The sequence below is a fragment of the Lepisosteus platostomus genome, chromosome 8 (assembly GCF_059453375.1).
Source record: "Lepisosteus platostomus isolate fLepPlt1 chromosome 8, fLepPlt1.hap1, whole genome shotgun sequence".
In the NCBI taxonomy this organism is placed as follows: Eukaryota; Metazoa; Chordata; class Actinopteri; order Semionotiformes; family Lepisosteidae; genus Lepisosteus; species Lepisosteus platostomus.
In genome coordinates, this window is record NC_142618.1 from 31,536,475 (window position 1) to 31,562,544 (window position 26,070).

General features: G+C 42.1%; 3 protein-coding genes across 9 annotated transcripts in view; all 3 read right to left on the minus strand.

Annotated features, from left to right (window-relative positions):
- The window catches only part of LOC148657204 (alanine aminotransferase 2-like), a 42,474-nt gene extending 34,643 nt beyond the window's left edge, over window positions 1–7,831 (minus strand). The window contains exon 1 of the mRNA XM_088643145.1: window positions 7,680–7,831. The gene's annotated coding sequence lies outside the window, so the exon portion shown is untranslated. The remainder of the gene's footprint in view (window positions 1–7,679) is intronic.
- A 5,845-nt stretch (window positions 7,832–13,676) lies between these two features.
- fuz (fuzzy planar cell polarity protein) lies at window positions 13,677–17,866 on the minus strand. Of its 2 annotated transcripts, none has more exons than XM_088643148.1 (2): window positions 17,673–17,866; window positions 13,677–16,737 (listed from the first exon to the last, which is right to left on the minus strand). In XM_088643148.1, exon 2 carries the CDS (start codon window positions 15,757–15,759, stop codon window positions 14,500–14,502), a length of 1,260 nt encoding a protein of 419 aa, XP_088499274.1. In that variant the 5' UTR covers window positions 15,760–16,737; window positions 17,673–17,866; the 3' UTR covers window positions 13,677–14,499. The 2 variants fall into 2 exon arrangements, with proteins under 2 accessions (XP_088499274.1, XP_088499273.1); XM_088643147.1 differs by lacking the exon at window positions 17,673–17,866 and adding an exon at window positions 16,864–17,107.
- Window positions 17,867–20,223: 2,357 nt separating this feature from the next.
- The window catches only part of ppp1r16a (protein phosphatase 1, regulatory subunit 16A), a 32,094-nt gene continuing 26,247 nt past the window's right edge, over window positions 20,224–26,070 (minus strand). For all 6 annotated transcript variants that reach the window (XM_088643149.1, XM_088643150.1, XM_088643151.1 and 3 more), the window contains one exon: window positions 20,224–25,177. In XM_088643149.1, the coding sequence (XP_088499275.1) occupies window positions 24,701–25,177 (477 nt within the window). In that variant the 3' untranslated portion in view covers window positions 20,224–24,700. The remainder of the gene's footprint in view (window positions 25,178–26,070) is intronic.

Sequence of the window (26,070 nt, forward strand, 5' to 3'; positions counted from 1 at the left end):
TTAATTTTGGAATTTCCCATGGATAATACGCGCAGACAGAAGAGGAGGGGAAAGTTTTTGCAGTGGAGCAAACATTTGCTAAAATCGTCCTCTAAGTGGAGCTCATTGTTTATACCGTGTTTAACATAACATAACATCACGTTATTAACCCTTTACGATTTCTTGCATTAGGAATTTGTCTTTTCACATACCCCAGCTTGCTCTCCATGAGACACAGACACACAGACAGGGAAAGTAGCTGGGGGTCAGAGTGCAGGGTCAACCATTGTACAGCACCCCTGGAGCAGTTGGGGTTAAGGGCCTTGCTCAGGAGCCCAACAGAGGATTCCTCTGCCAGCTGCAAGATTTGACCCAGCAACCTTCCAGCCACAGGCACAGATCCTTAGCCACAGAGCCACTGCTCCGCCCCAAATCATGTGACATTCTGTTAAATTTACCATAAGCTGATTATGTTTCTCAGGAACAAACACTAAGACTCTGAGAAATGCAAGACAATGTGTGCTGCATTTTATTTCACATCACAGCGGCAGAGTTGTTTTGTTCCTCAAGCCCTCTAGCACAGTTCACAGGTAAAGATGATCACTAATTACAGAGCCCGTTTTGCATTTTATCTCTGCTTCTTCACAGCCTGGAGTTCATTTTTACATGTTTTTAAGATATTTCTGTAAGGGTTTAGTTTCACTAGAGGTTAAATGAGATATGGAGACCAATAGTCTTTTCAACAGAATAGAAAAGCATGCAGTATCATGTTTGAAATATTCATTGTTAATAAGGAAGCATGCTAAACTCCTAGGGCAATGATTCATGAATACTTTTCAGTGAAAGTGAAACACTCAGTGACTGCTAATTATCATTTAAAAAGAGGTGAGTGGTTGGAAAAAAAATATGGGAAATGACGAGCCCAAATGTTACTGTGATTTTCTCCGCGGTACCCAGCTGCTGAATTTTGAAAGGTAGTAGTTTTACCAGCTGTCAAAAGACCACGTCCTAGCCTGACAATTTGGTATTAATGCAGTGCAAAATGCAAAAAGAGTTTGAAACTGACACTGTACCGGCTAGAGTTCTGAAAGGCTGCGTCTCACAATGCGACAGCTCTCACACTTTTACAAGACATACAGTGAAGTCAGTCAAGAAAGCAATGGATTGAGTTCACTCTGGGACACCACAGTAATCAGTTGTAATGCAGGTCAAAGCTATGGGATACTGCCATTTACTGGAATAAACCAGATGATCCAGAATGAGAGCTGTATTTATTTTTCCAGTTAGAATAAAAACCTATCTTCTGTAGTGATTATGCAACGCCAGGTCCTGCCTTGGCTCTTATCTAACAGCTGCCTCGTCCAGACACACCCTGCTCTCCTTGCACAGCTAAGCACCTTGCAGAAGTAGCAGCTTATCTTGTCTACTTGTCTGCTACATCCTGGGGCGGGTTCCAGGAGTCGACTGTGTGAGTGGACGTGTATCAAAATATAAGAAGTTGTCCTGTCTAACTCCAGAGTCCCTGGACACCGAGACTGGACAGGGTGAATTAACAATCAAATGTGAAGTGTACATTTAATTATGAAACTGTCCAAAATAACATTAATGAAATGACTTTAAAAACTTTTATTTTGACTTATTTTTTTAATAAACTACACAAATAGTTATTAAATCAACCCCGACACGCATTCACACACACATGTCTTATTCCACTACAGGCATATTCTGGCACAACCACACACAATAATACAGACATTAACCCACAATGACACAAAATACCTTCTGTTCCAGACAGAGCCCTGTGTGGACACAACACACCACAGAGCTATACTGTGGTGAGTCTCACAGCTCAGAAAATGCAGACTTACACCAAAAAGTCTGACTGAACATGTGGATGTTCAGTATTTAACACTATCTTGTAACATTCACTTAAGAAGTCCAGACACTTGATGGTAATTCACAAAGTTCTCTCAAAAGTTTTAGTCTCAAAAGCAACAGATTTCAATTTACTTTAACTTGAAGTCTCCAACAGTTTCAGGTCTAATTAAACAGCTCTATACACCTCCAGTCCTTGAACTCCATACTGCTGGGTGGTGAAAGTAGCGAACACAGGCAGTACAGCACTGCCCTCTAGTGATCATACATTAGCTGGAGATGATGTATTTTTCTGCTGATGTACTGTACATTGAAAACCCAAAACAATTAGGTGTAATGGATTTAAATTTTTTAAATACACTGAGTGGCCAGTTTATTAGGTACAGAAGGAGTTGTGAGAAAAAATGGGCAAGACAAAAGATTTAGGTAACTTGAACGCAGCATGGTAGTGGGCACCAGCAAAAACGCCAGCAAGTGTATGAGGAACTGCACACTTGCCGTGGTTTTTCACGCATGACCACAGGTGTCCGAGGTGTATTGAGAATGTGCCAGCACCCAAATAACACCTATTCAACAGCAGTCCTGTGCAACAGACCATTGATCAAAAGGCTGACACAACTTGTGCAGAGTAACAGACAAGATACAGTCAGTCCAGTAACAACTGAGTACAGTGGTGCCAAAAGAGGCATATCAGAATGTACAACTGGTTGTACTTTGTCAGCACAAAACAAGAAGGTGCGGTTGCAGTGGGCTAAGGAACACAAAGACTGGACACTGGAGGACTGGAAAAACATCGCCAGGTCTGATCAATCCTGGTTCCTGCTCTTTCACGCGGATGGGAGGACCAGGATATGGTGATAATCGCATGAGTCCATGGATCTATCCTGCTGGGTTTGAACAATGCAGACTGGTGTTTGTGTAGTGGTGTGGGGTGTGTGATCAGGGCACACATTGGGACCCTTGAAACGAGTAGAGCAACATTAGAATGCCACAGGATATCTGAACATCACTGCCAACCAGGTGCATCCCTTTATGGCTGCTGTGTACCAATCAACTAAACTGGCTTTTTCTACAGGATAAGCTCCATGCCACAAGGCTAGAAAAGTCCTGGAATGGTTCCATGAAAGTGACAGTGAATTCAGCTTAATACTGTGGCTTCCCTAGTCACCAGATCTCAATCCAATCAAGCATCTGTGGGATGGGATGGAATGAGCTATGCGGAGTAAAGATCCACCGCCAGCTAATGTGCAACAAAGATGGAAAACATTGGAGTCATGGGCCAGCATCCCTGTGTAGCACTTTTGACACCTTATGGAGTCCATGCCCTGACAGTTCAGACAGTTCTGAGGGCAAGAGGAGGACCAATTTGCTATTAGGTTGCAACAAAATCATAAAAAATATAAATTAAAATCCAAAGGAAATCTGTGAAGTTGTTCTACAAACATCCCTCCTTTGGTTTTCTAACCACTTTGTCCTGTACAGGGTCACAGGGGAGCCAGGGCCCATCCCAGCAAGCAACAGGAGCAAGGCAGGATTCATCCTGGATGGGACACCAATCCATCACAGGGCACACACAAACGCGCACACACACACTCACACCCAAGGCCAATTTTCCCAGGGGCCATTTAATCTTCCAGTACGCCCTTGGACTGTGGGAAGAAACCGGAGCACCTGGAGGAAACCCACCCAAACACGAGGAGAACATTCTAAATTCACTTGGATAGCAACCTAGGTCTGGAATTGAACCTAGGGGCCCAGAGCTGTGAGGCAGCAGTGCTTACCACTGTGCCACTTTGCCACCCTCATTGGGCATCATAACTGAAAAACAAAGTTCAAATTGATTTCAATTAGTGTCTGTTGAAGATGACTTGGATCAGGGTGCAGCCGTTCCCAGAGGGGAAGTGTCATGGCACTTGCTGAGCACATATGCCAAAGTCATCCCATCCAGTTGGCTCAGACCATCCTTTTTGCCCTAAAAAGCCAAGAGAACTTTGTGATATTTTATCAAATCCAGGAGGCCTAGTGGAGCAACTTAGAAGAGTAATGGGAAGCCGGTGTACCCAACCTGTGGCAAACAGAAGGGTAAGTGGTTGGAATTCTGATGAGTTAAAGAGTGTCCTAGAGTTACAAAAAGCTGTGCTACATTCATTGTTGTTCATGCTGTAGGAATGGATGAATGACCTGGGTAAAGCACACATCGCTGCCATGAAGATCTCAATTGGCTTTCTTATAGAACTGATCCAGTTTCTCGAAACCCCAAGTCACACTGGCTCCCTTTGCAACTCATCAGGTGCAGGTGCTTTGAAGAGACCTACAAAACCCGCAGACACTGGCCCTCCAGGTCATCCTGTAATAGAGGGTCCATGCAGGCTTCATGCCAGATTCACATAAAATGCTCATGGTCACCATGACCTATGATGTATCAACAGATTCTTGGAAACAGCATCTGTGTTTCTTTGGCTGTTTCTTGGATGAGAGCGTTCTTGGATTGTGTTGACCTGGGGGCTCTAAGAGAACTACTGAAGGGCTGCAAGGCTTTTTTAGTCCAAATTAAGCTCATGTTTATCTTAAACAATCAAATTGTTTTTTTACCATGACACATTATCAAAACGTCAAGCTCTATTGACATTAACAATAATAAAGTAAGCATTAGATTCAAGACACAGTGTATATAATACATACTATGACCTTTAGATAAGTATTATTAGTATTAATTAAGCTAGTTATGGACTTGAGATGGTACTGAAGAAAAGCAGGGTATTGTGCACTCAGAGCGCTTCCTCCTATATTATGTTATCTAGAAGAAAACAACCAAGTGCCTCAAAGACTGTATCTGTATGGCATAAATACAGAGTCCTGCTGCATTAACCTCAATATAGAAATAATACAACTGCAACAAAACCACCCCACACAAAATGGAGAAGTTACACAGATCAGTATCTGGTCACCTATCAAAGCCTTTAAACACATGAAACACTTAGATCAAGATCCACAGACACATCGTTCTTAGGGTGCAGTTCATGTTCCTGTATAGCAAGCACTCCTTCAGCATGAGCCATGAATTCCTTCCTGGGGTGGCACTCTGTCCTTTGCTCCCTGCCTGGTGTGGGGTTACAGCATTGCAACACTTGGCCAATCTCTTAGCTCTGCCAGATCTCAGGTCTCTGCTGACCTGAGGCATTTTACTGCTGAATGCATTACAAAACGTAAAACAACCAATCCTTCTGATCTCCAGGTTGAATTATTTGCATCGAGTTAATTTGTACTTATGACCAGGGGCTATGAGACTATAAATGGGGACAGGTGTGATGCATGGAACTGTTTGAATACTCTCTTTTAAGTTAAAATACACACCTGCTCTGCCATTTCAAGTAAATCATTGTAGTGCTTTTAATTTACAATGCTCAGTTCTTCTCAGAGATACTGTACAAGATATGTTGAGGCATTCTCTACAATGTTACCTTTTCTACAGAATACATCGGACAATTCTTACATGAAAGTGGCTAAAAACACATAACCAATTTTCCAGAACTATGATAAACACTGCTCTACTTATAATTTATTCAGCAAAACTATTCTATTACTGGCAGTAACTTACAATATAACTATTCTGTAAGATGGAACAAGTAGGTTTATTCCATGCTGACAAGAGAAGAGAGAAAACAGAATGTTTCAGCTGTGGAGCATTCTTCAGGTGTGAGCCACAGTATTTACACAACATTCTGTAAGATACTATGTAAAACAGTACTCTAAATTAATATCCATAGCCCTGATTAATTATTAAGACCTTCTTTCCTTTAATTCCTACTTACCTTTCATTAAATAAAGCCAGGATTACACTGTGACATAAATCTTTAAAGATATCACATAAGGTGCATTAAGTCTGTTCAACCAGTCAGACTAGATGGGGACGTCACTGGCAGGGCCATCAAACAGTCTTCTGCATATTGAAAGAGCGGATGTGCTGTAGCACTAAATGTAAAACTTTAGAAAATCATCCTCCTATTGGAAGGTTGGTCCTACCGTCAGTTTCTGACAAATCCTGTATCTCAGATCAGGGTTATGACTATGGTTTATTTTTGGCAGAAAGAACATGGAAACTCAGCTGGTCTCTTTCACAAGCTCCTCAGTACTGTATGTACAGAGAGCTGGGCTTCAAATGTCAAAATACTGACCTGAGACCCGAACAAAAATATCAAGGAGACCAACCATGACGACAGTCATCTAAGGTTAGACATATACCTCATTATCACATTAAAAGGGTAGACGACCAGACTTGGGCAAACTGTATTTTGTGATATATTAGGAGTGATATCTGAAAGATTTTTTTCTGACTCAAGTTATAGCCACAAGTTACAAAAGCACAGCATTAGATAAACTACAGAGTGAGGAAGTGTGCTTTTTCAAGAGTTCACAGTTGAACTTTGAACCAGAGAAAACACCTTTGACTGATACACAACAACTTACATCCTTGTGACCATCAAGCTAAGCCACCATCTATTACAGGCATTGTTACGGTTATTGGAAGTGGCTGTCAAGGTGTGTCAAGAATCTAGTGACAAAAGTCAACCATCTAGATAGGTCAACATTTAATGTCACCATCTCAGGGGCTGCAAAGCAAGAAAGGAATCAGAAAGCAAAGCAAGAAGATAATCATCTGGTTTACTTTGGTAAGTTAAGTTTTGGCAAATAATTAAGAGGCATCAGCAGCTGAAGAACACAGGATAAAAACAGACAGGCAGGTGGACAGAAGAGAGAAGCAGCAGAGAGAGAAGGATGAGAGAAAGGACAGCAAGACACAAGAGAAGAAGACAACAGAGGTACTTTTTCCGATCAACCTTTAAGACTAGATTTGGGTTAAGTATTTAAACCCTGATACAAGAAACTCAGATTTCCCATATAGAGAGAACCCCTTGGTTAAACACAGCAGCTCATGGTTAGTGGATGCATTTTGGAATAGGGAGATAGCTTGCCAATTCACCTTGTAGAATCCAGGTTTATAGAGAGAGATTAAACTCTAGGCTGTATTCTGTTTGGTGCAGAAGGTAGATTAATCTCTATTTTGGGGCCCGTTAGGCATTATATACCTGACGGATTCAAACACTTTATTGCAGTCTGGGGTTTTTCATGTTGGTTAGGACATAGGCCTTTGGGATGACTAGTTTGTAAATAATGCAACTTGTATGTTATATGTTTAAGTTGTGTGTTGTTTAGTTTGTGTTGTAACATTAATAATAAAAAATCTATGTGTTACCCAGTGTGCCTGGTTTATTACTCTTTTCACTAAACCGGTGCCAGAGAACAAAGAACTCAAGTTATTAAGCACTATAATTCTGATACATATATATTCTCAGCAAACCCTTTACAATTCAGAGGTTATAATTATTTAATTTACTTATCCATTACCCCACTCAGTCTATTACTCGTAATCCTTTATTTTGTGATCCCTATTTAAAATTTCATTTTAAAAGATGAAAAAATAACATCCCACACCCCAAGATGACTTTAATCCCTAACAGTCAACAGAGTCCATACACAACACATACTATTAAGAAAGAAATTGAACTATCTCTTCCAAACACATAGATACTGGACAGTTGGAACTGGAAAGGCTAAGCCAGCTATTGGACAGATGAACAGAAAGATGAAAGGGAGAAAAAAGCATCAAAGCAGACAGACAAATCACAAAAGATCTTAGAGGTCAAACAAGACACCCAGACCTACGCACTGACACAGAGACAGACAGAATCACAAATTACAAATGGAAATACAAGATTAAACAACTAAGAGCAGGGAGTCTACAAATTAGCTGTACAGCACAGTACCTTAATACCGGCAAGAAGGGAGTGGCTCAATGGTTGCTCTTTGCCTGTCCTCAAGTCAAAGACAGCTACTTTACTCTCTCTCCCTCTCTTCTCCAGCCGGTGAAGAAACTCCTAATCACGTGCTGGGCAGTGATCCCACTAAGCCCTCTGCGCCCCAGTAAATGTTCAGGTCTATTCCAAGAGGCTTCTGGTGTCGATAAATAAGAAACTACCCCCACAGTCAGGCTGGCAGGAGCACATTTCAGATCTCGAGACTTATTCGTACTGTACACTGGTCACACCATGCTGCCTTTGCACCTGTTTCTTCCCGCGAAGAAAACAACGTAGCGTAATATTAGAGCAGGGGCACCCAACTGCTGTCTTTAAGGGCTGCAATCCAGCTGTGTTTTGGGTCTCTTTAGACATCAACAACTGCAGACGTGAGGTGACATTTCCATTATTTAGAACAAGGCTACTAAATGTACAACTTTCCAATCCACTGAAGTGTACAATAATATTGCACTAGTTTTTAGTTAGTAATGAGAACGATCAATATCGTAATCATAAGTAATACAGAGTTTGTGATAAAGAACTACAATGGAGCGAACTGGAAGGTCATCGTGTAGAAAATAATTAATCTAGATATTGTATATCATCACTGTCTCTCTCTGTTTTAGCTCTGCTGTAATACATCTGTGCTCTTGCCTCTTTTCAGTGATTCGCAGCCCACCAGGCTTTAGAACAGTGCTTCCCAGTCCTGGTCCTGGTGACCAAAAACCTGATGGTCTTGTTTCCGGCCGAATCCTCAGTTACACAATCAATATACTTTGATTAATTTAGGCTTGGAATGAAAACCAAAAGGTAGCAAGTAGCAAGATTGTGGACCACTGCTTTAGAGGCATCTGCAATCTGTAGCTTTCCATCAGGTTAATCTTTCTGAGCCAATAAGCAATGTACAATCTAGATAAGAACAGGTGGATTGGTATGCTTTTGCCTGTCATATGAAATATAGTTAGTCTCTCTTAGGAAATACACAGAGAGCTTGAGTGCTAAACCCATGCCACGTCACCCAGCTGCTCCCTTGTCTTCCACAAGGTTGGTCCAGACAGAGGTAGTGTCCACAAACACCACTACTGCAGCATCCTGCTTTTCCTAAGAGGTCTCCCATCCCATTATCGCCTGGGCTTAACCTTACTTAGCTTCTGAGATCTGACAAGCTGACCAGGTAGTAATGCCTCAATTGTGTGCTGTTCTTATTAATAACTTATCATGTGTTGCGTGATTATGTGTGGTTCCCAGGCTCAAACCCAGGGGTGCCATGATATCTTGCGAGTTTGAACTGAACTGAATGCCTTAATTGGGTTGAATATTTTATCGGCCAGCAAATTGCACCCCCCCCCCCCCCCGGACCAAGACTGCTGATGCTGGAACTGGAGTTTGAAAATTGTGTATTAATGTAGTTCTAGTAGTCCAGCAGTAGTGCCACAGCTTTTCCTAAGAGCTGGCTGAGTTTTTAAGTACTATCCCTGCAGTAAAGCTCCTTGTTGTTATCTACTTCCTTGGTGTAGCTGTGCTATTTAGCTTTATTTTCTTTAGCTTCAAGACAACACTCAGGTGTTTGCCAACCATGGGACTCATCTCAACAGCAGGGAACCCCTTGCTCATAACTGCTTCAGCTCATGGCTTTGCCACCAGCTCACGCCTGTGGTGTTCTCTTGCCTCCCTCACACATCTTCACCCAGCCAGGTGATCAGTTGCGTATTTTTTACATTATCGTGAACAAGATTTCAGTACGCTCTTACATCAATACTTTTTATCCATTTGTGCTGTGATAATTCAATCACAACCATGGCCTCTAAGCTAAGATGAGTGAGAAATAAGGAAAGATGTGCACATTAGGACAAGTAAAGTGAAGGACTTGGATGAGAAACTAGAAGGGTTAGATGGGTTTGTGCCTCACTGGGCAGGTCACTGGCTGTAAATGAGTCCACCAGAAGGACAATAAGAAAAAGGGAGTCAAGGAGGACCAGTATTGCAAAGTAAAGTCTGATGATTCAAGGTAAGTAATTCCATTTTATTATTAAATGCTATTACTTTCATGAATTATAATTCATGTTATTGTATTAGTAGTTTGTAAGGGAGCAATCTGCAAGTTGTATTAGCCATTGATTAGTTAACACAAACCCTGGGAACCAAACCCCATATTTCCCACATACTGAAGTATTTGACAAACGTGGTTTTGCCAGCTGCAGATTTTGTAGGAACAGAACTCTAACGATTGGCAGGGAAAGCCTGGATGTCATCTTTTACCTTTGTAAAATCATGGAAAGCTTTAGCAGACGTTAAAAAAAGCAATGTCTAGAAACACACCTTGCATCTTCTCGCACCTCCATACTAGGTGCAGCTGGCCAGTGTCAGGCTTCCTATCGCTGGCTCTTGCATTCATTTAAAGTGACACTCAAGGCGTATTCTGTTGGTCTGGCCTGTGGTTAAATTTGCACTGATGGCTGTCTTTCAACTGTGAAGTGCTGTGGAAACACATGAGGAGCACCATCCATCCATCCTTTTTCTTTCTTTCAATTCAGGGTCACAAGGAAGTCAAAGCCTACTCCAGCACGCAACTGGCACAAGGCTAGCTGCACCCCAGTGCGGACTCCATCACAGGACACACACACACACACTCACACCAGGGCCAATTTTCAGAGAAGCCAATTAACCTACCAGCATGTCTTTGGACTGTGGGAGGAAACCAAAGTATCCGGAGGAAACCCACGCAAACACAGGGAGAATATACAAACTTCTTTCAGATAGCACCCCAGGTATGGAATTGAACCCAGGGCCCCAGCACTGCCAGGCAGCAATCCTAACCCCTCAGCAAATGTGCCACCCATGAGGAGCACCTTTTTACAAAGAAATGTGACCGGATTGTAATAGGAATAAAACTGTACTTTACATTGGAAAAAAAAAAAGTTTTAATTTAAGCAATATATTAATTTAAGACAGGAGATTCTGCATTACTTTAGGGCAAAAAATACATTTTATGAAAATTTAAGGGAGAAAAGATTAGCAGGTCAGTCATGTACATAGAAACACATTCACTGCATTGTTAATTATTCGATAGATATGACAATGGTACTTCAGAAGAATTACAAACGGCAAATATCTTGGTGGGGATTAATTCTGTAAAGGAGAAGAAGCCATCGGAGTCGAAGCAGAGCGAGCCATATTAAGTAAGAATATTTACCAAACTGTGCGCAGATACTTGGATGCCTCCCCTTCTTCCTGGTTTGGTTTAGCTCAGTTAAGTTCAGAGCTGCAGCGAGGCCTGTTTTGTTATTTAAGGCTGGTAGAAAGCCATCTAACCATGTTCCCCAATCACTGAAGCCATTTACAGTACAAACACTATGCATTTGCCAAAGCCTTTCTTGCCCTGGCCAGGGGGGTAAACGGAATAAGAGCAATGGTTTATGTTAAACAGAAGAATCTATTTAATGAGCATTGAGATAACATAACTTTTTTTCTGCATTAAGAAAGACTTATCACCTGCATTAGTGAATAAAGGACTGAGGCAACAACAAAATTGTTACAAAAAAAGGACAGATCATTTACTGATAACTGTGTTTTTCCTCATTAGTTTGGAGAACTTTTTAAGAACCTGTTCCAAGTTCATTTTAGAGTGCACATCACTGAGCAAGTATAACAAGCTGCATTGCACTGCAGAAAGAGTAGACATAAGATTAAAGCGTTTGCATAGATCTAGTAACACCACTTAAATCAAGAAAAGCACACAAAATTCTTTACAGTAATATAATATTGACAAGATGCGCTATAATTTTGCACAGAATATTTTCTCTACCCTTAGATTTCAACTACTTGAAAGAAAACAAATCTTTGTGTACTCCTTGAATTTGGAATTAGATTATGAATCAAAATTGCCTTTTCAACTATGACACTTGTATCTGAATGAGAGGGGTGAGATCTGTGCAAGTACTCCTCTGATATTGAGTTCCATTGACTGAAGAAATGATAAACGACACCCTTATTACACTGGAAGTTGCACAGATTGCTGTTGTTTGGCAGGCTGAGGACCTCCTGGCTGGCTCAAGACCACCAAATGCTCACAGTAGCCTGAATTATTCCCCCCCATTTGGGGAATAATGGTCAAGCTCAGCTCATGACAGATCCCAGCTGGTGACTTCTAAAGTACTGTAGTGCTCAACCTGCTCTTGAAACCATTGCCTCTGGTTCAGCCATACTGACAGACCAATTGGTATTTTGCCCCAGATTGAACAGACTTGGAAAACTCAATAAGACCAAATTTTAAGTGTGAAAACATGATAAATTAAGACTCGATGGGAAATCAGCTTGTTAAATCTAAGACATGGTGAAACAGTATCTGAATTTATTAAATGGCTACCTTAACCTGTTCATTTTGTTTTAGGTGAGTTAAATTACCAGGAGCTATATCACCCTGCAAATCACAACTGGCAACCCACTGAAGCTAAGCAGATGTGTGCCTGGTCAGTACCTGGTAGGGAGACCTCCTGGAAAAAACTAAGGTTGCTGCTGGAAGAGGTGTTAGTGGGGCCAGCAGGGGGTGCTCACCCTGCGGTCCATGTGGGTCCTAATGCCCCAGTATAGTGATGGGGACACTATACTGTAAACAGGTGCCGTCCTTCGGATGAGATGTAAAACTGAGGTCCTGACTCTCTGTGGTCATTAAAAATCCCAGGGTGTTTCTCTAAAAGAGTAGTGGTGTAACCCCAGCGTCCTGGCCAAATTCCCCATGCCTCCTAATAATCCCCCACTATGAGTTGGCTACATTACTTTGTTCTCCTCCCCCCACCCCCCCTATGACGGCAGGCAGAGCGACACGCCAGTCGGAGTATTCTCGGTCACATTTAATGGCAACGTCAGCTCAAACCACCACAGGCGTGCCTGACGCGGGATTAACGCTAGGATGAGAGAGATGAATTGGCTTTATGAATTGGAATTACTCTGCTCTCCTCCCCAATGATAGCTGATGTGTGGTGAGCGTTCTGGCGCACTATGGCTGCCGTCGCATCATCCAGGTGGATGCTGCACATTGGTGGTGGTGGAGGAGATTACCTGTAAAGTGCTTTGAGTGGAGTGTCCAGAAAAGCACTATATAAGTGTAAGCAATTATTAATTATTATTAAATTACTTTTGTAAAATCACCCCCTGTACTTAATTCAGACCAGTTATATAGAGTAAACCAGTAACTTTTCTGCATTGATATATTAAACCTGTTTTAACCAAAACCCTATGAAAAAAAACAGCTGAATTAAGATAATAAATAATCAATTATTTAAGACTGCAAGTAAAAACTGAATCTACAATACAGACAAAAGCTGCATCTCAATCGTTCAGCACATGAGACTGGGGTCTAGATCTTATAAGAACCTACAAATCTTGATTAATGTCAATGAGCGCAAATTGTCATCCAATATAAACCTAAACTCACTAGATGTGTATATTTGAGTGCCAACAAACTGGACTGTCATTGTATTTTAAGACATGTCAATGTAAAATATCAATGTCAACTTCAATATGATCAGCACTGTATTTGTGAGAATGGAGTTGGAGCTAAGAAGTAAACTGATGTTGTTCAGTCAAAGGGCTACTAGAAATGCTCTTCTTTGGCTCAACCTGTAATAGATCTTCAGATCGGGTGGGTATACGAAAAAAAAACCTAACAACTGATTGTCCACTTTAGCACACACATACATTATTTTGGAAGCTTCCTACAAATGTACAATTTGGCACAGCCAATAAAAACAAATCATGAAGCCAAGCCTTCCAAGTTAGTATTTAATACTGGTTTCAGGTGACCACAATGACCTCTAAGAACTCTAATGTCATAATCTGTAAATAAATTTAAATATATTGCTCTTTATAGACAACATTTAATATAATCCTGGTTTTGCACAATTGCTTCCAGAAGATGTGATTTCATGTGTTAACACATATTTCAAACTCCAGTCAAAAGACAAAATCTGAAAATAGAAATCATTTTATTCTTGCTTAACAGTTATGGGTTCTTGCAAAGAGGTTAAAACACTTGATTTTCTGTATAAATAACCTATAATTACAAAAATGATCACTTTAACTCTCTTTCCCTCAGAAACGAACAGAACCAGGGCATTACCTGGGATTTATTTACCTAATTAGTAATAAAATTAAAAACCTTAAGAAATAAAATTCAGTTGAATTAGCATTCAATCTGCAATAAATGAACCATACAATGCATATAACATATCTTTCTATTCAGAAACATGAGCTCTCTCACAGCCACAACTAGCTGTCAGATATAGGAGACAAGCAGCCCCTTCTACTGACAAAATCTCTGCTACAGCCTGTGTGTACGTAAGTTTTATGTTTCACGAGCCATGGCCAAGTTCAATGGTGAGATTATCATTTTAGCAGAAAAGAAGTGGTTCTGTCATGAAAAATGTACGAAATCTCAACCATGTGAGAGGGCAATGTATCTGTTAACTTCATGATAAACTCAACCATTTAATACTCCAGTTTGCGCATCCAACAATCTGCCAAACAGAGTGACATCCAACGTGATGAAGACCTTCGCTGTAGGCCACACAAGGACCAAACCATTTGAGTTTATATCAAAGTCATTCAGAAAGAGATTGAAAAGTGCTGTCAATTTCTATAACTTGATGTGACACTCTAGTTGTTCGTGCCAGTAACTCACTAGAGAGATGATAGCCCGGTGTGTTTTACATGATTGAGTTTTGCACATCTTTGGTTGAAACCATTCCAGATTTGATTTCACAGTTTTTCCCAGTATGTCCTGCACCCAGGCTTAAAACCCGGTATTACTGAGAAGGGTGGAGAGGGTGCGTGTGGCTAGGGATCGGAGAGCGAAGGTGGGGACAGTCACAGAAGTCAGCAGGTAAAGCTGGTGCTGAGGGGTCTGCACGGCAAAGCATTTGCACTCGTCAGTAGCCAGGTAGAACTGCACTGGCTGATGGGAAAATCCAGCAGGGAAGTCCTCCTCCAGTCCGTCTACGGAGCGATGCTCCTCCTGTGCGTCCTCTGCCAAAAAGTAGCGGGTGATTGCAAGCGTGTACAAGGCACGGAGCAGCTCCCGTCTGCGGGCAGGCAAGGGGACGTCGGCAGGAGCGCCTGCCCAGAGGTGCACAGTGGAAATGGCGCGACGTGACTCGCGGTTGATCAGCAGCAGCCCAAGGATTCCGTGCTGTAACGTCACTGAGCTGGGCAGGCAGCGGTCCCTCAGAGCCAGGCAGCCATGCAGCGCGTCGATTACAGGAGACCAGAACTGGACGACCAGCTCACTCTCAGCCTTCTGCAGAGATGGACTTGGCCCACAAAGCACGCACACATCTAACCCAGGGAGCAGCTGGAAACAGAGGAGGCGATGGGGCACAGTGGGGCTGCCCTGTGGCAGGAAAACAGGGTAATCCCGTGAAATTGTGCCATCCAGGGTGCGCACCAGAGCAGAGAGAAGCACCACTTCCTGGGGGGCCAGGCGCCACCACTTCTCGGTGGCAACTATAATCTTGCCGTGGGTCAGCAGGCAGCCAAACTCGCTGTCAGCAGCGTGGGCAAAGGAGTCCAAGACCTCTTGTAACAAGGCAGGCTGCAAGGGCACCACACAGTCCGCACAGTGCATGAGGTCGCCCATCCCATCCCACTCACCCTCCAGGAAAGCGTCAATGAGCCGGTAGCAGGAACGGAGGTCCCTTTTCAGCCGCTCCACGTTCCTGGCGCTTGCCAGCTCGTCCAGCCCCAGCACCAGCACCATGGCGTTCCAGGAGTTCTCCAGCAGGCGGCGGAGCCGCAGCTCGCTCACGGCGGCGCTCTCCTGGCTGCTGACCGCGATCAGCACCACGGTGTCATGGAAGACCCGCCACAGCACCCTGCCGCCGCGGTCCGTCACGCAGCTCGACAGCACTGTGCCCTGGCCCCCACCAAACATGTGCACGCCGTTCAGGGATCCAATGATGGAGAAAGGCAGCGGCCTGGTTGCGCCCCGGCAGAAGAGAGGCACTCCGCTGCTGGCAGTCAGGCACAGCAGCTGCACTGAGCCGGCCTGAAGCATTGTGCACACAACCACAGGCCAATAGCAGAAGATCCACAGTGGCCAGAAGAAGACTAGTAGAGGTTTTGAGAAAGCAACAGAACTGCCAAGTCTCCACTCTGCTCAGTCTTTGTGTTTAGCTAGTTTTGTTGTTCTTGTTTATCATCCCCACTTGAATATTCAAGAACGTCCTTGCTTCTCAGCAGTCAAAACTCTAACTGGACCGAGCCCAGAGCGCTGTGTTGGGTTGCATAAAGTTGCAATGTTGCAACCCACTTAGATTTCAAAATTGCAAACTGTACTGTTTCAAGTCTCTGAATCGTTACCACAACTTCAGTACGCTGAACTTTTTTTTACAAAAACGCAGGAAGAGAGATATTAAGGCAATGTAACTGAACGAAACCTCACTGCACCTCCTTAAATATGGAGGATTCTTTCAGCGCTCGATTTATCACAGAAAGCGCTTCTCGGTCTACAAACTGCCCCAGGGCGTTCAATTAAAATCTACATATTTACCTTTGTTTTTTTGTTTAATGAACACTACGCAAGAGACTGATTTAGCCCCTTAATATTACTGTGATTATCATAAATCTACCTGGATTTAAATGAATGCTTATTGTCCATAAATTCTAAGTTCCCGGTGTTGTTGTCTACGTAGTGCAGTCGATCTTTGCGGTCACACTGAAAGCTCCGCAACCTGTGCTGTATGTATTGTACCGAGTCTTTATTTCAATTAAGATAGCATCATTTCAATCTTGTCAAAATTACAATTTATACGAAATAACAAAGCAGGACACAAAATCCGCATATAATTCCGTTTCGAGGCGAGCCTCCGACGTTAAAGCTTATAAAATCCATTTTCGTTGTTGCTACTCCACGAACGCTAAAGATTTGTCACATTATCTTACAATTATAATCCTTCTCTTCAGTCCAAATTTCGCTTTCCCAGCATTGGATCAGAAACCTCTAAGCCCTGCTCGTCTTGAAGCGGGAACAAAACTGAAATGATATTAAACGACTGGTCACGGCTCTGCCTGTAAGGATAAGGCAGTTTCTTAATTAACGCAATCCACGGACGTTCGAATTTCCAAAAAGCTTAGCATAACATATATAACTAATGATTACAGCAAACGCCGCTTTGTCTTCATTCTCGTTGTCCCACGTATGCGTTTCAACACAACTCAAACTTGTGCACCGTTTCCACAGCAACCACACACTTCTCCAATGTCGTTTTGCGTTCTTACGATTCTCAGTATGTTGTTCGTCATTTTGTAGGCTAAATATTCGTGAAAACGGGAATTGTAGTTTTTATAGGTAGCTTTTCAAAGGAGAGTTTTAAACCCTGGCACAGTCTGGACTTCAGTAGATTGACGTACTTAAGACTCCCATCATATTGCTTTTGCGACCTTTGCAACTGTTGATAAGATCTCCCCTAACCAGAGTCATACTTAACTATTTTATGGTGACTTACACAAATACTAACAAAGTTTGGAATTTTTGTTTGACCACAACTTGTTTGTTTTTACACATTCAACAAAATCATTGAAATATTACAAGGAATATGACACCATTAGGTTCATTTGCCTGATTTATTTTTTAAGCCATAACTAGGACAGCATTTCTTGATCCCAGAGAGTCAGATTTCATCAACTTTCCTCACAATCTTTCAAGTTGGAGACTAAGGATTTTCAATTCCTGATAGCATTTCATTAATATCTTAAACTATTCTGCATGCGACTTTGAAATACAATTGTTTTTTGTAGATCCACTTTTCAGCATGAATTCCACACCAATTTGTCGCATCAGAAGAAATCACGGAGATTTAAAGCATTATTTGACCAGTTTGAGCAGACCAAAGATAATCCATTTCAAAGGTATTCAGATTTCTAACTTTGAGAAAGTAAGACAGTTCACAAGAAACAAAATCCACATACCGTGCTGCTGTATTTTTCAAAAACATGATGCCACTTCCTTTAAAGACTCATGCTGTGGTCAGACCAAGAAAGAGAACAAGATATAAGATGGACAAAATGTTAAAACTGCAGTGCAGCAGTCAGACGGTGCTGACTCTGCAAACTGAGTTAAGAGTTACTCACAAAAAAAAAAAATTAAATTCTGACTTCTCTGCTAGGCCTCGTGTCTGGGACTGCTGTATACGTTACAGTGTAACTTAAGCCCTGAGATTTTGGGGGGTGGAACAGGTGCCACTCATACTGCACTGTAAGCAGTCCCCTGTGAGATCATGAGGTGTCTGCGCTATGGGAGACTGGAGCCCATAAACCGAGGCCACAAACATCTCACCAGCAAATTTCTGGGATTTCAGTGTCATTCCTTAAATTCTCAGGTGAGGACGTTTTGTTTGGCCACTCTTCAGCAGCCAGGGATGTTGTTACCTCTTGGCCTGCTGTTGTCAGATCTGAGAAACTAGGAAAGGTTGGGCTTGGCCGGTAATACCTTTCAAAACCGAACCCATCTCACTCAGTATGAACGAGGAATATTACAGCCCTCCTCTTCATCAGCATCCGATTTTTCCCTAGTCATCTGTGTGTATATTACATTTTTCTGTAATTTCTTTAAAGATGCCGCCAGACTGAGGCTTAACTAGGTTTGCACCCAGGCAGAAGGGATTATCAGACGGACTCAGCGCTATACCAATACTGCCTTAAAACCACATCCAAGCCCAAGTGAGCAAAGACTCTAAGTTTCTAAGTCCTTCCAGCATTCAAGGAATGCAGTAAAATTCAATACTGGTCCAGGAAGGCCACAGACCACCAGGTTTTATAAGTAACTTAAATTCTCACAGCAGTGATGAGCAGCAGTAATCTAGACCAATTAAGTGATTACATGATTCAAATAAAATCAAGAATCCAGAGTGAAACCAGAAGACAATGCAGACCTCTTCCAGGACTAAATATCAGAGACATGATGAATAAAATCAGGTCCTTGATTTGAGTTAGAAATCTAGCCACACCTTCGAACATCCCATCCTCACAGTTAAGATACGTGCCAAGTGGACTTGGCCCAAAGTGATACTGATCAGTCACTGTAGACACGGGGGGACAGTGTAACAGGTTTCATACTGTAATGTATGATGATGCATGTGAACACCAGACAGTAAGGGACCAATATTTTCACGAGGTGTACCTAAGATGGTGGTTCAAATCTGCTGTTCTAGGTTTCTCTGCTGTGTCTAAGAGCTGTATGGTGCTTGGTGCGTGATGTACATTTGTTGCTCTGCATGCAGTTCACCAGGTATATATTTGTATGATGTATGGTGATTTATGGCAGTTACTACATTTCCCCCCAAAGGCTATTTAAATTAATAAACTGTTCATGAGAGAAAAAAAATCACACAGACTAGATTTGAATATTTTATCAGAATACATTTATTATAAGTCATTTAAATAATTTCTAGATCTTTTTCCAAAAATAACCAGGACAAAATCAAGTATAAAAATACACAATGCAACAGCTCCTCTCCTCATTATTCATAATTCATTATTGATCACAGGAGTCCGACTAAATCTTTAATTGGTGGGCAACGGACATCAATCCTGCTGTTGTACTTTCAGAGGAACTCCAGCTACACATCACTCAAAAAATCAGTGATCTGAAGTGTCAAAAAGTCCTCCAAGCACTTAGCTCTAGGTCAATACAAACAAGCCTGATAATTTTTTTTGGTCTTTATGGTACCCAGAAGTTTTCATGTGAAGGGGGTCAGATGTGGTGGTTTATTGTTATTGATCAGTGGAATCAATGAAGTGATGTCCAGAGAGAACTGGTTGGTACTTACCAGTGCTCTCTGATCCCCTGAAGCTCTGTTGAAGGACTAAAAAGACCCATGCAAACTGCCCTCTAGCCACAACACCTTTAACACAAACTACCAGGGTGTGTTAAAGGGGTCTACAACCCCGATCTGAAAGATCCACAGTGCCTCCTAGGGCTTCCCTCCATCTGCTTCCATTTGTCTCCTGCATAATGAGTATGTTAACATGTGGTCCAAATGTCTACTTATTGCTTAAAGCTAGGACTGCAACAGGCCTACAAGAGCAGACATGGGATTTACAGGGATTAATGTACTTCTCAACTCCTCAAACAAATAGCTGCAACACAATAGGTTGGAAAGAACAGTATTTGGCTGGTCATTTCCCAGGAATTGCAAGAGCGAGAACAGAAAGCCTGCTTTACCATTGTAAAGTCTTAATGAAACACCTGAAAAAAAGTGCACTGCAAGCCCTAGCTCATATTTTGCACCCAGACCCCACATCAAACCCACAACTGGGGTCCTTTTCATTAATGAGCAAGAGAACATTAATTTAAAATATTAAACTATGATTGGGATGAATAACAACTTTGGGAATATATAGAGCAGACAGCAACAGGTAGTAGTGTGTTTGTGTTCATCGCCATGGAGATGTAATCCATTTAGTTCTGACCAGCAGTCTAAGATGGAGGACAACAGACTCAACATTTTCTCATTGAGGCTTTTCTCATTTTGGCATATCTTCCATTTATTAAGCAGCTATATGGGATTATCATAGAAGAAAATAAAAAAGTACAATAACCAGTGCTGTACAGGTATGTGTAGAGAGAAAAACATTGCTTCATCTTGCTCTGTACTAAACTCTCTCATAGATACACAATCCTCATTTTCATTGGACCAGTAGATTCCTATGATTCTTCTCATAGAGATCCCAGAGTGTCAGAACAGGGTTACTGGAGAAACTGAGGAGTGTGACAACAGCATAACACAATATCTTTCTGCTCTATGATCAGGTAAATTGAATAAAAACTCACTCCTCTCTATTAATAAAGTGCTTCAGAAAAAAAATGAAAAATGCATTTTAAGACAACAACCAGCATTAAAAAGTCTAAAAAGAAGCTTGGTCCTCATGTAAACTAAAGCTGACAGGGCTGTAAAGACAGTGTGGGAATGGTGGTCTTGTGGAGCAGTGGCTGGGAGACCAGCTCTCTAGTGTTTGAACTGGATGTAACACAGCAGTGACACTCTCAGCGTAGACAGAGCCCCCAGCCTTGTGTAGGGGCTCAGGCCTGGGCTACCCTCACATTCAACAGCTCCTACTGCTCTCCTGCATCTATTAGACTAGTCACATCACCAAGAGTGTGAAGAGTTCTGTCCAATTTAACGCACAAGGTTCAACAGTCTGTGCCACGTCAATACTGATTCCAGCCAAAAAAATTACATTCAGACATTGAATGTTAATTGTACAAAAATAAACATTCACGCACAACATCTATGAAATTTATTTTAATTCTAATCAGTAGTAGGTCCAATAACCCTTTAACTGTATGAAATAGTCAACAAAATAACAAGCAAGGTTTTCTAAAATTGAACAATGCTAATTACAATGGTCAAAGTGAATAGTCATCTCCTCTCCCCTTGAGCTTTCAGCCGATATTCATCAAGAATGACAGAAAGAAATAAAATAGGGAGACTGGAGTAGCACAAGACAGGAGAGTAAAAGACTGTAATGCACAATTAAATTCTTCACAGTGGACACAAAGTTTCCTTCCCCCTGCTCAAATATATCACATGTGAGAAATATCTACTCTTGTTATTGCACAATGAAAAAGGAATAGATTTCTTTTTGTGGGGATGAATACAGCAGTTCATTCTCTCTATACACTGTCTAGGTCTCTGTAAGTTGAAGGCAGTCAGTTAATGCAAAGCTGGAGGTCAGACCAGAAGATGGGATCTAGAAGTCATTTTAACCACATTAAACACCGACTGCACTCACACTTCACTCCAGTTCCACCACAGCAGTCTGAACAGCTGACATTAAGGCCTGCCAAAAACCTGGATTCTTAGAAAGTAGCCCCTTCCAAAGTCTCCTTTTTGATTTTTTTTCCACTGGAGGTACAGAATAAAAGAAAAGAATTGTCCTGAAAATTTGTAGTTAAAAAAATTAAAAGATTAAGCTTTGATTCTGTAATATTGTACAGTACATCATCTGTCCATTTATAATAATGGGGCTTGAGGTGTATATACAGCATATACATAAGAATACAAAACAGTAAAGTCGCCATGTCGTGTAAGTGCAATATAATGCCTAACAACCTGCCTAAAAATGAGATTCTGGGACCCAGGATTTTGGACTGCAGCTTGGAAAGCAGTCTGCAGGCCTTAATTCCTTGAAGATTGCCCTGCAAAACACATTTCCCAAACCAGCCACAGAAACTAAAATATACTATGTCCAATCTAAAAACAGATACAGTATTTGATTTCTAAAATGTAGTAGCTTGCAGCTTGTGCAACATGAGCAATTCAGCAGGTAGAAGAGAGGAATGTATGTACCTGAATGTCCCTGAAGCACAATTGGCAGAAGCAAGACTAACCAAGATCACAGCGCAAGTGAAGACACAGTGATCTGATAGGGAGTCACATTGGTTAGTGAGCTAATTTCCAATTTTTGAGAGGCGAATGGCTATTTCAGACTAGATATAGAAAATTAAACATTCCTATTTAAATCTGCACATCTTCTTTAAAATATTTGGTCAGTATATAACAAATTTCTGATTGTCACAAAAGGTAACATTTTACATGAAACCTGCTAATTCCTAAAACTTTTAAACACTAATTCTATAATTTGCACCAATAATTTAAAAGAAGGAATACTGAAGAAATATTTGGGAATCTTCATGGTTAGACAGCTACATCTGTAGAGGGTTCGCTGGTCCTGCTCAATTAAAATTAGTGCACCCTCACAGGTCATGGGAACCCTGTTCCCTGCCCAGTTCTCTGCGCAGACTCCATTAGATGGTTTGGATCATCCAATTAAATCAGCAGAAACTGCTTCTGAAAAACATTACAACCAGTGGAACGATTACCCATGCTGCACTGGACAACAGCTGGAAACAACTACTCACACTTCGACCTGAGCAGTACTTAAGCCCTTTCTCCTCCAGACAGGTACTGAGCCTGGCCTGATGACTTGACACTTGGCCACAGGCTGTTATAATGAATATAAACACATATATACAGTATACATAAAGCTCAATCATAACCTCATACACTGCCTGGCCTATCAAAAACATCAAACACTCCCAGAATGAACGAGTGCAAAGTAAAATATAATTTAATCTCCCAACCAAAGCTTATAATTAAGAAAAACTCAAAAGAGCAACTTAAGTCAAATTCATCTCCATTCTCATCACCAGTACACAGAAAAACTCAACCAACCCACACTCTCTCATTTCCAAAAAGCCAACAATTATTTGGTTTAAATTCTACTAGTTTAGTGCATCCAAACACTTTCATCAACTCTGAATTAGAAATTCTGTCTGGCTTACCAGTAGTTTAAAAAAAGAATGACGCCTGGAGATTACAAATAGAAACTCAGTCCTGCTCATAGATGAATTCAAACACTCCCATCAAAACTAAAATCCAGTTTGTCCCCAACCCTGATTTCCAACACTGACTGCCATTAAATGTCTTAAATGGTAAAACAAATTAGCTTTTATCAAATCACTGCCGTCACACCCATTGAAATGATTTCAAGATTTTTTCTCTCCGTTTCATGATCGCCATCGGTAGTTTTAAATTGCATGTAAGCCCTTGCTTTTCTCCACGAACTCTCTGCTTTTCCATGGAGACGACCACTGCAGACTTTGGGGAGGGAGTACCTGGCTCGCCACAGTAAAGCCGCTGGGGTCGGACCAACTCCTGCTGCTGGCACCATCCAAGACAAACAAGGAGCTCAAGCGCACCTTTCATCACAGCTTGGGGAGAAGTGCAGCTGCTCTCTCACACTGAGCAGGGTGAACTGAGTACAGCACAGTGCTGGAAATGGTCTGGAAACTTCTGGAATAAACTTCAGAGCCCTAATCCCTACAATTTAATATGGTGTAAAATAGCTGGACCTTAACTTTAACTTAATACTATAAGCTTCTCCATTAGCTGATTCTTTTAACGTTATTTCGTAATGTATTATTTCCATATCATTGTCATGTAAAATAAACTACCCCTATACTTGTATCAAGCTGTCTGTATTAAGAGTCTCTATATTGACATATGTATTGACAAGACAGATCGTACAGTCACAGCCATTATGGGTTTTTGCATTTTCTCAGATGATTTTCAGAGTAAAGGGGAAGGGAGGGGCTTGGTCGTTCCAGACAAATATGCAGACAGGCAGAGCCACCTCCTCTCAGCGTACAAATGGAAATGCCTCAAACAGAAATGACACTTCTATGTACATAACCATATTTGAACAACAGGTGGTGCTCATGCGCTCTCATTTTGGAATGTCTGCCACTGCTGCAATTATTTGTATTAGTTTTGTGGTCTTTAATCTGACGGGGCCATATAAAGCATTTCGCTCTGTACTAAACATACTGCAATTAGGGGACTGAGAAAAAACTAGTGATACATACTAGTGATAAATGTCCCTGGCCTGCATTAACTCTGATATACAGCACACAGCTAAAATTTCTGATGGAAAACAAAATTGTCTGTGTCCCCCAAAACTGCTGTACTCAGGCTGGATGACAGTGACGAATACTCCCTGCTCTTTCTGGAGGATTTGATTGCAACATTGAACACGCTGGATGGCAGAGATCATTACCCTCTCCAGCACATTTCCCGACACCAGATCACAACAAGCACTTAGTGCATCCCTTTGCAGCTTAATACATTATCCTGTCCATGTTGACTGAATGGGCAATTTGCTCCCTCACTGGCAAACATATAGAAATGTAAGAGGTTCCTTCTACCAATAGACAAGCCATATTTTAGGACCTTTCAAAACTCTTACTACTGCTAAAATGGAATGACACAGTGCAGAAGATAATAGAATGACCTGAATGGCCAAATGACCCTTGTGATTTGCTCATGCCCAACTAGCTGGCTGTCGAGAGTCTGTCAGGATTCAGGAGTCCGATATGACTTTCTGGGCAGAATCAGCGAGTGTGCAGTTCAGTGCCGAGCAAGGGGCCAGAGACACTACATCAGTCCACAGCACGGCTGCTTCCCTGGAGGGGACTCCTCCTCTGGAGCCCGCAGTTTGAGCAAGGGAGGGTCTCCGCTGGCAGGGGTGAAGTAGACAGTGGTGGGGCTGGCACGGTCCGTGGGGGGGGAGTGCTCAGCAGGAGGAATCTCCTCTTCAGGTGGTGTTAAGGGAGGTGGGGGCGCAGGATGTTTGTGCAGCTTGGCAGCCGCACGCTGGCGTTTCAGGTCAGCCAGGGTGTGGTGGGACTTCTCGCGGCTCATGTCACCCCCCATGGCATCTTCGTGGGCTGTGGCCAGCGCGTATGAGGCACTGCGGTCCAGACGACCCCCTTCACGCAGCTCCCCAGGAACCAAGAGAGAGGAGTCAGGCCCAGAGGGCTGGGGAGTCCCTCCATTCCCTAGCCTGGACTCCCTCTTTTCCTCACCTTGGGGGTCTTCAACCCTCCCTGCCATGGGCTCCGACGTACCAGCCTGAGGGAAAAAGGCAGGGTGAATTCACAGCAAAAGGGCAGAATTATACACTGATACTGCATTGCATCAGAGAGAGAGATAAAAGCCTTAACACACTTTTTTAAGGTTACAATAACAAGATAGTAGCAGATTTTGTTAAACCCACCCGATCTGGGATAGGTGGCTGTTTTTCACGTCTCGGTCCTCAGCTGTGATCACTATGACATGGGCTGGTGAGACTCCTCTGACCTGCCCACTTTCAAGCCACTTGTATAACACTGACAACACAGCCCTTTACCAAAGGTTCAGCAACGACTAGAGTACATCTCTCACCGACAGCACTGCACTCCTCCAAGCGTGTGGGAGGGCGCAGGGGTCATGGTGTCACCGAGTGCCCAGAGAGTCCTGGATAACTAATCCCACACTAGCCTCTAGGGTGCTCAACTAATTGGGCACCAGTGATTGCAAAATCCTGATCATAACTAACCCATCCCACGCACCATAACCATGGAGCTTAGCCTGCACTCTTCCATTTTAGAAGACCCCTATTGTTAATTGTAGTGTTCTAAATTTGTCATACATCCATTTACAATTATGAAATAGAATTCCTGAAAATACATTACAGTGCATATAAATACCTGTAATATAAACATGCATTGTAAATGCATTGAAATTTTTGAGAGATGACCAAATTTTACTTCCCCCCCCATATCATCAATATCTGAAGATTTTTTTGCAATTGAGGGAATTAGACAAAGGAATTTCTTGAGGTTAAGGGTTGTTTTTACAGATTCCTTCCAGTGTTGACTGGCTTTATCTTAATATATCAAAACATTTAATGAGTCAAATAATCAGAAATCTCTAAAAGTAGTCTTAATCACACTCCACAAGCCACCACTGCTCCTAGATAAAAA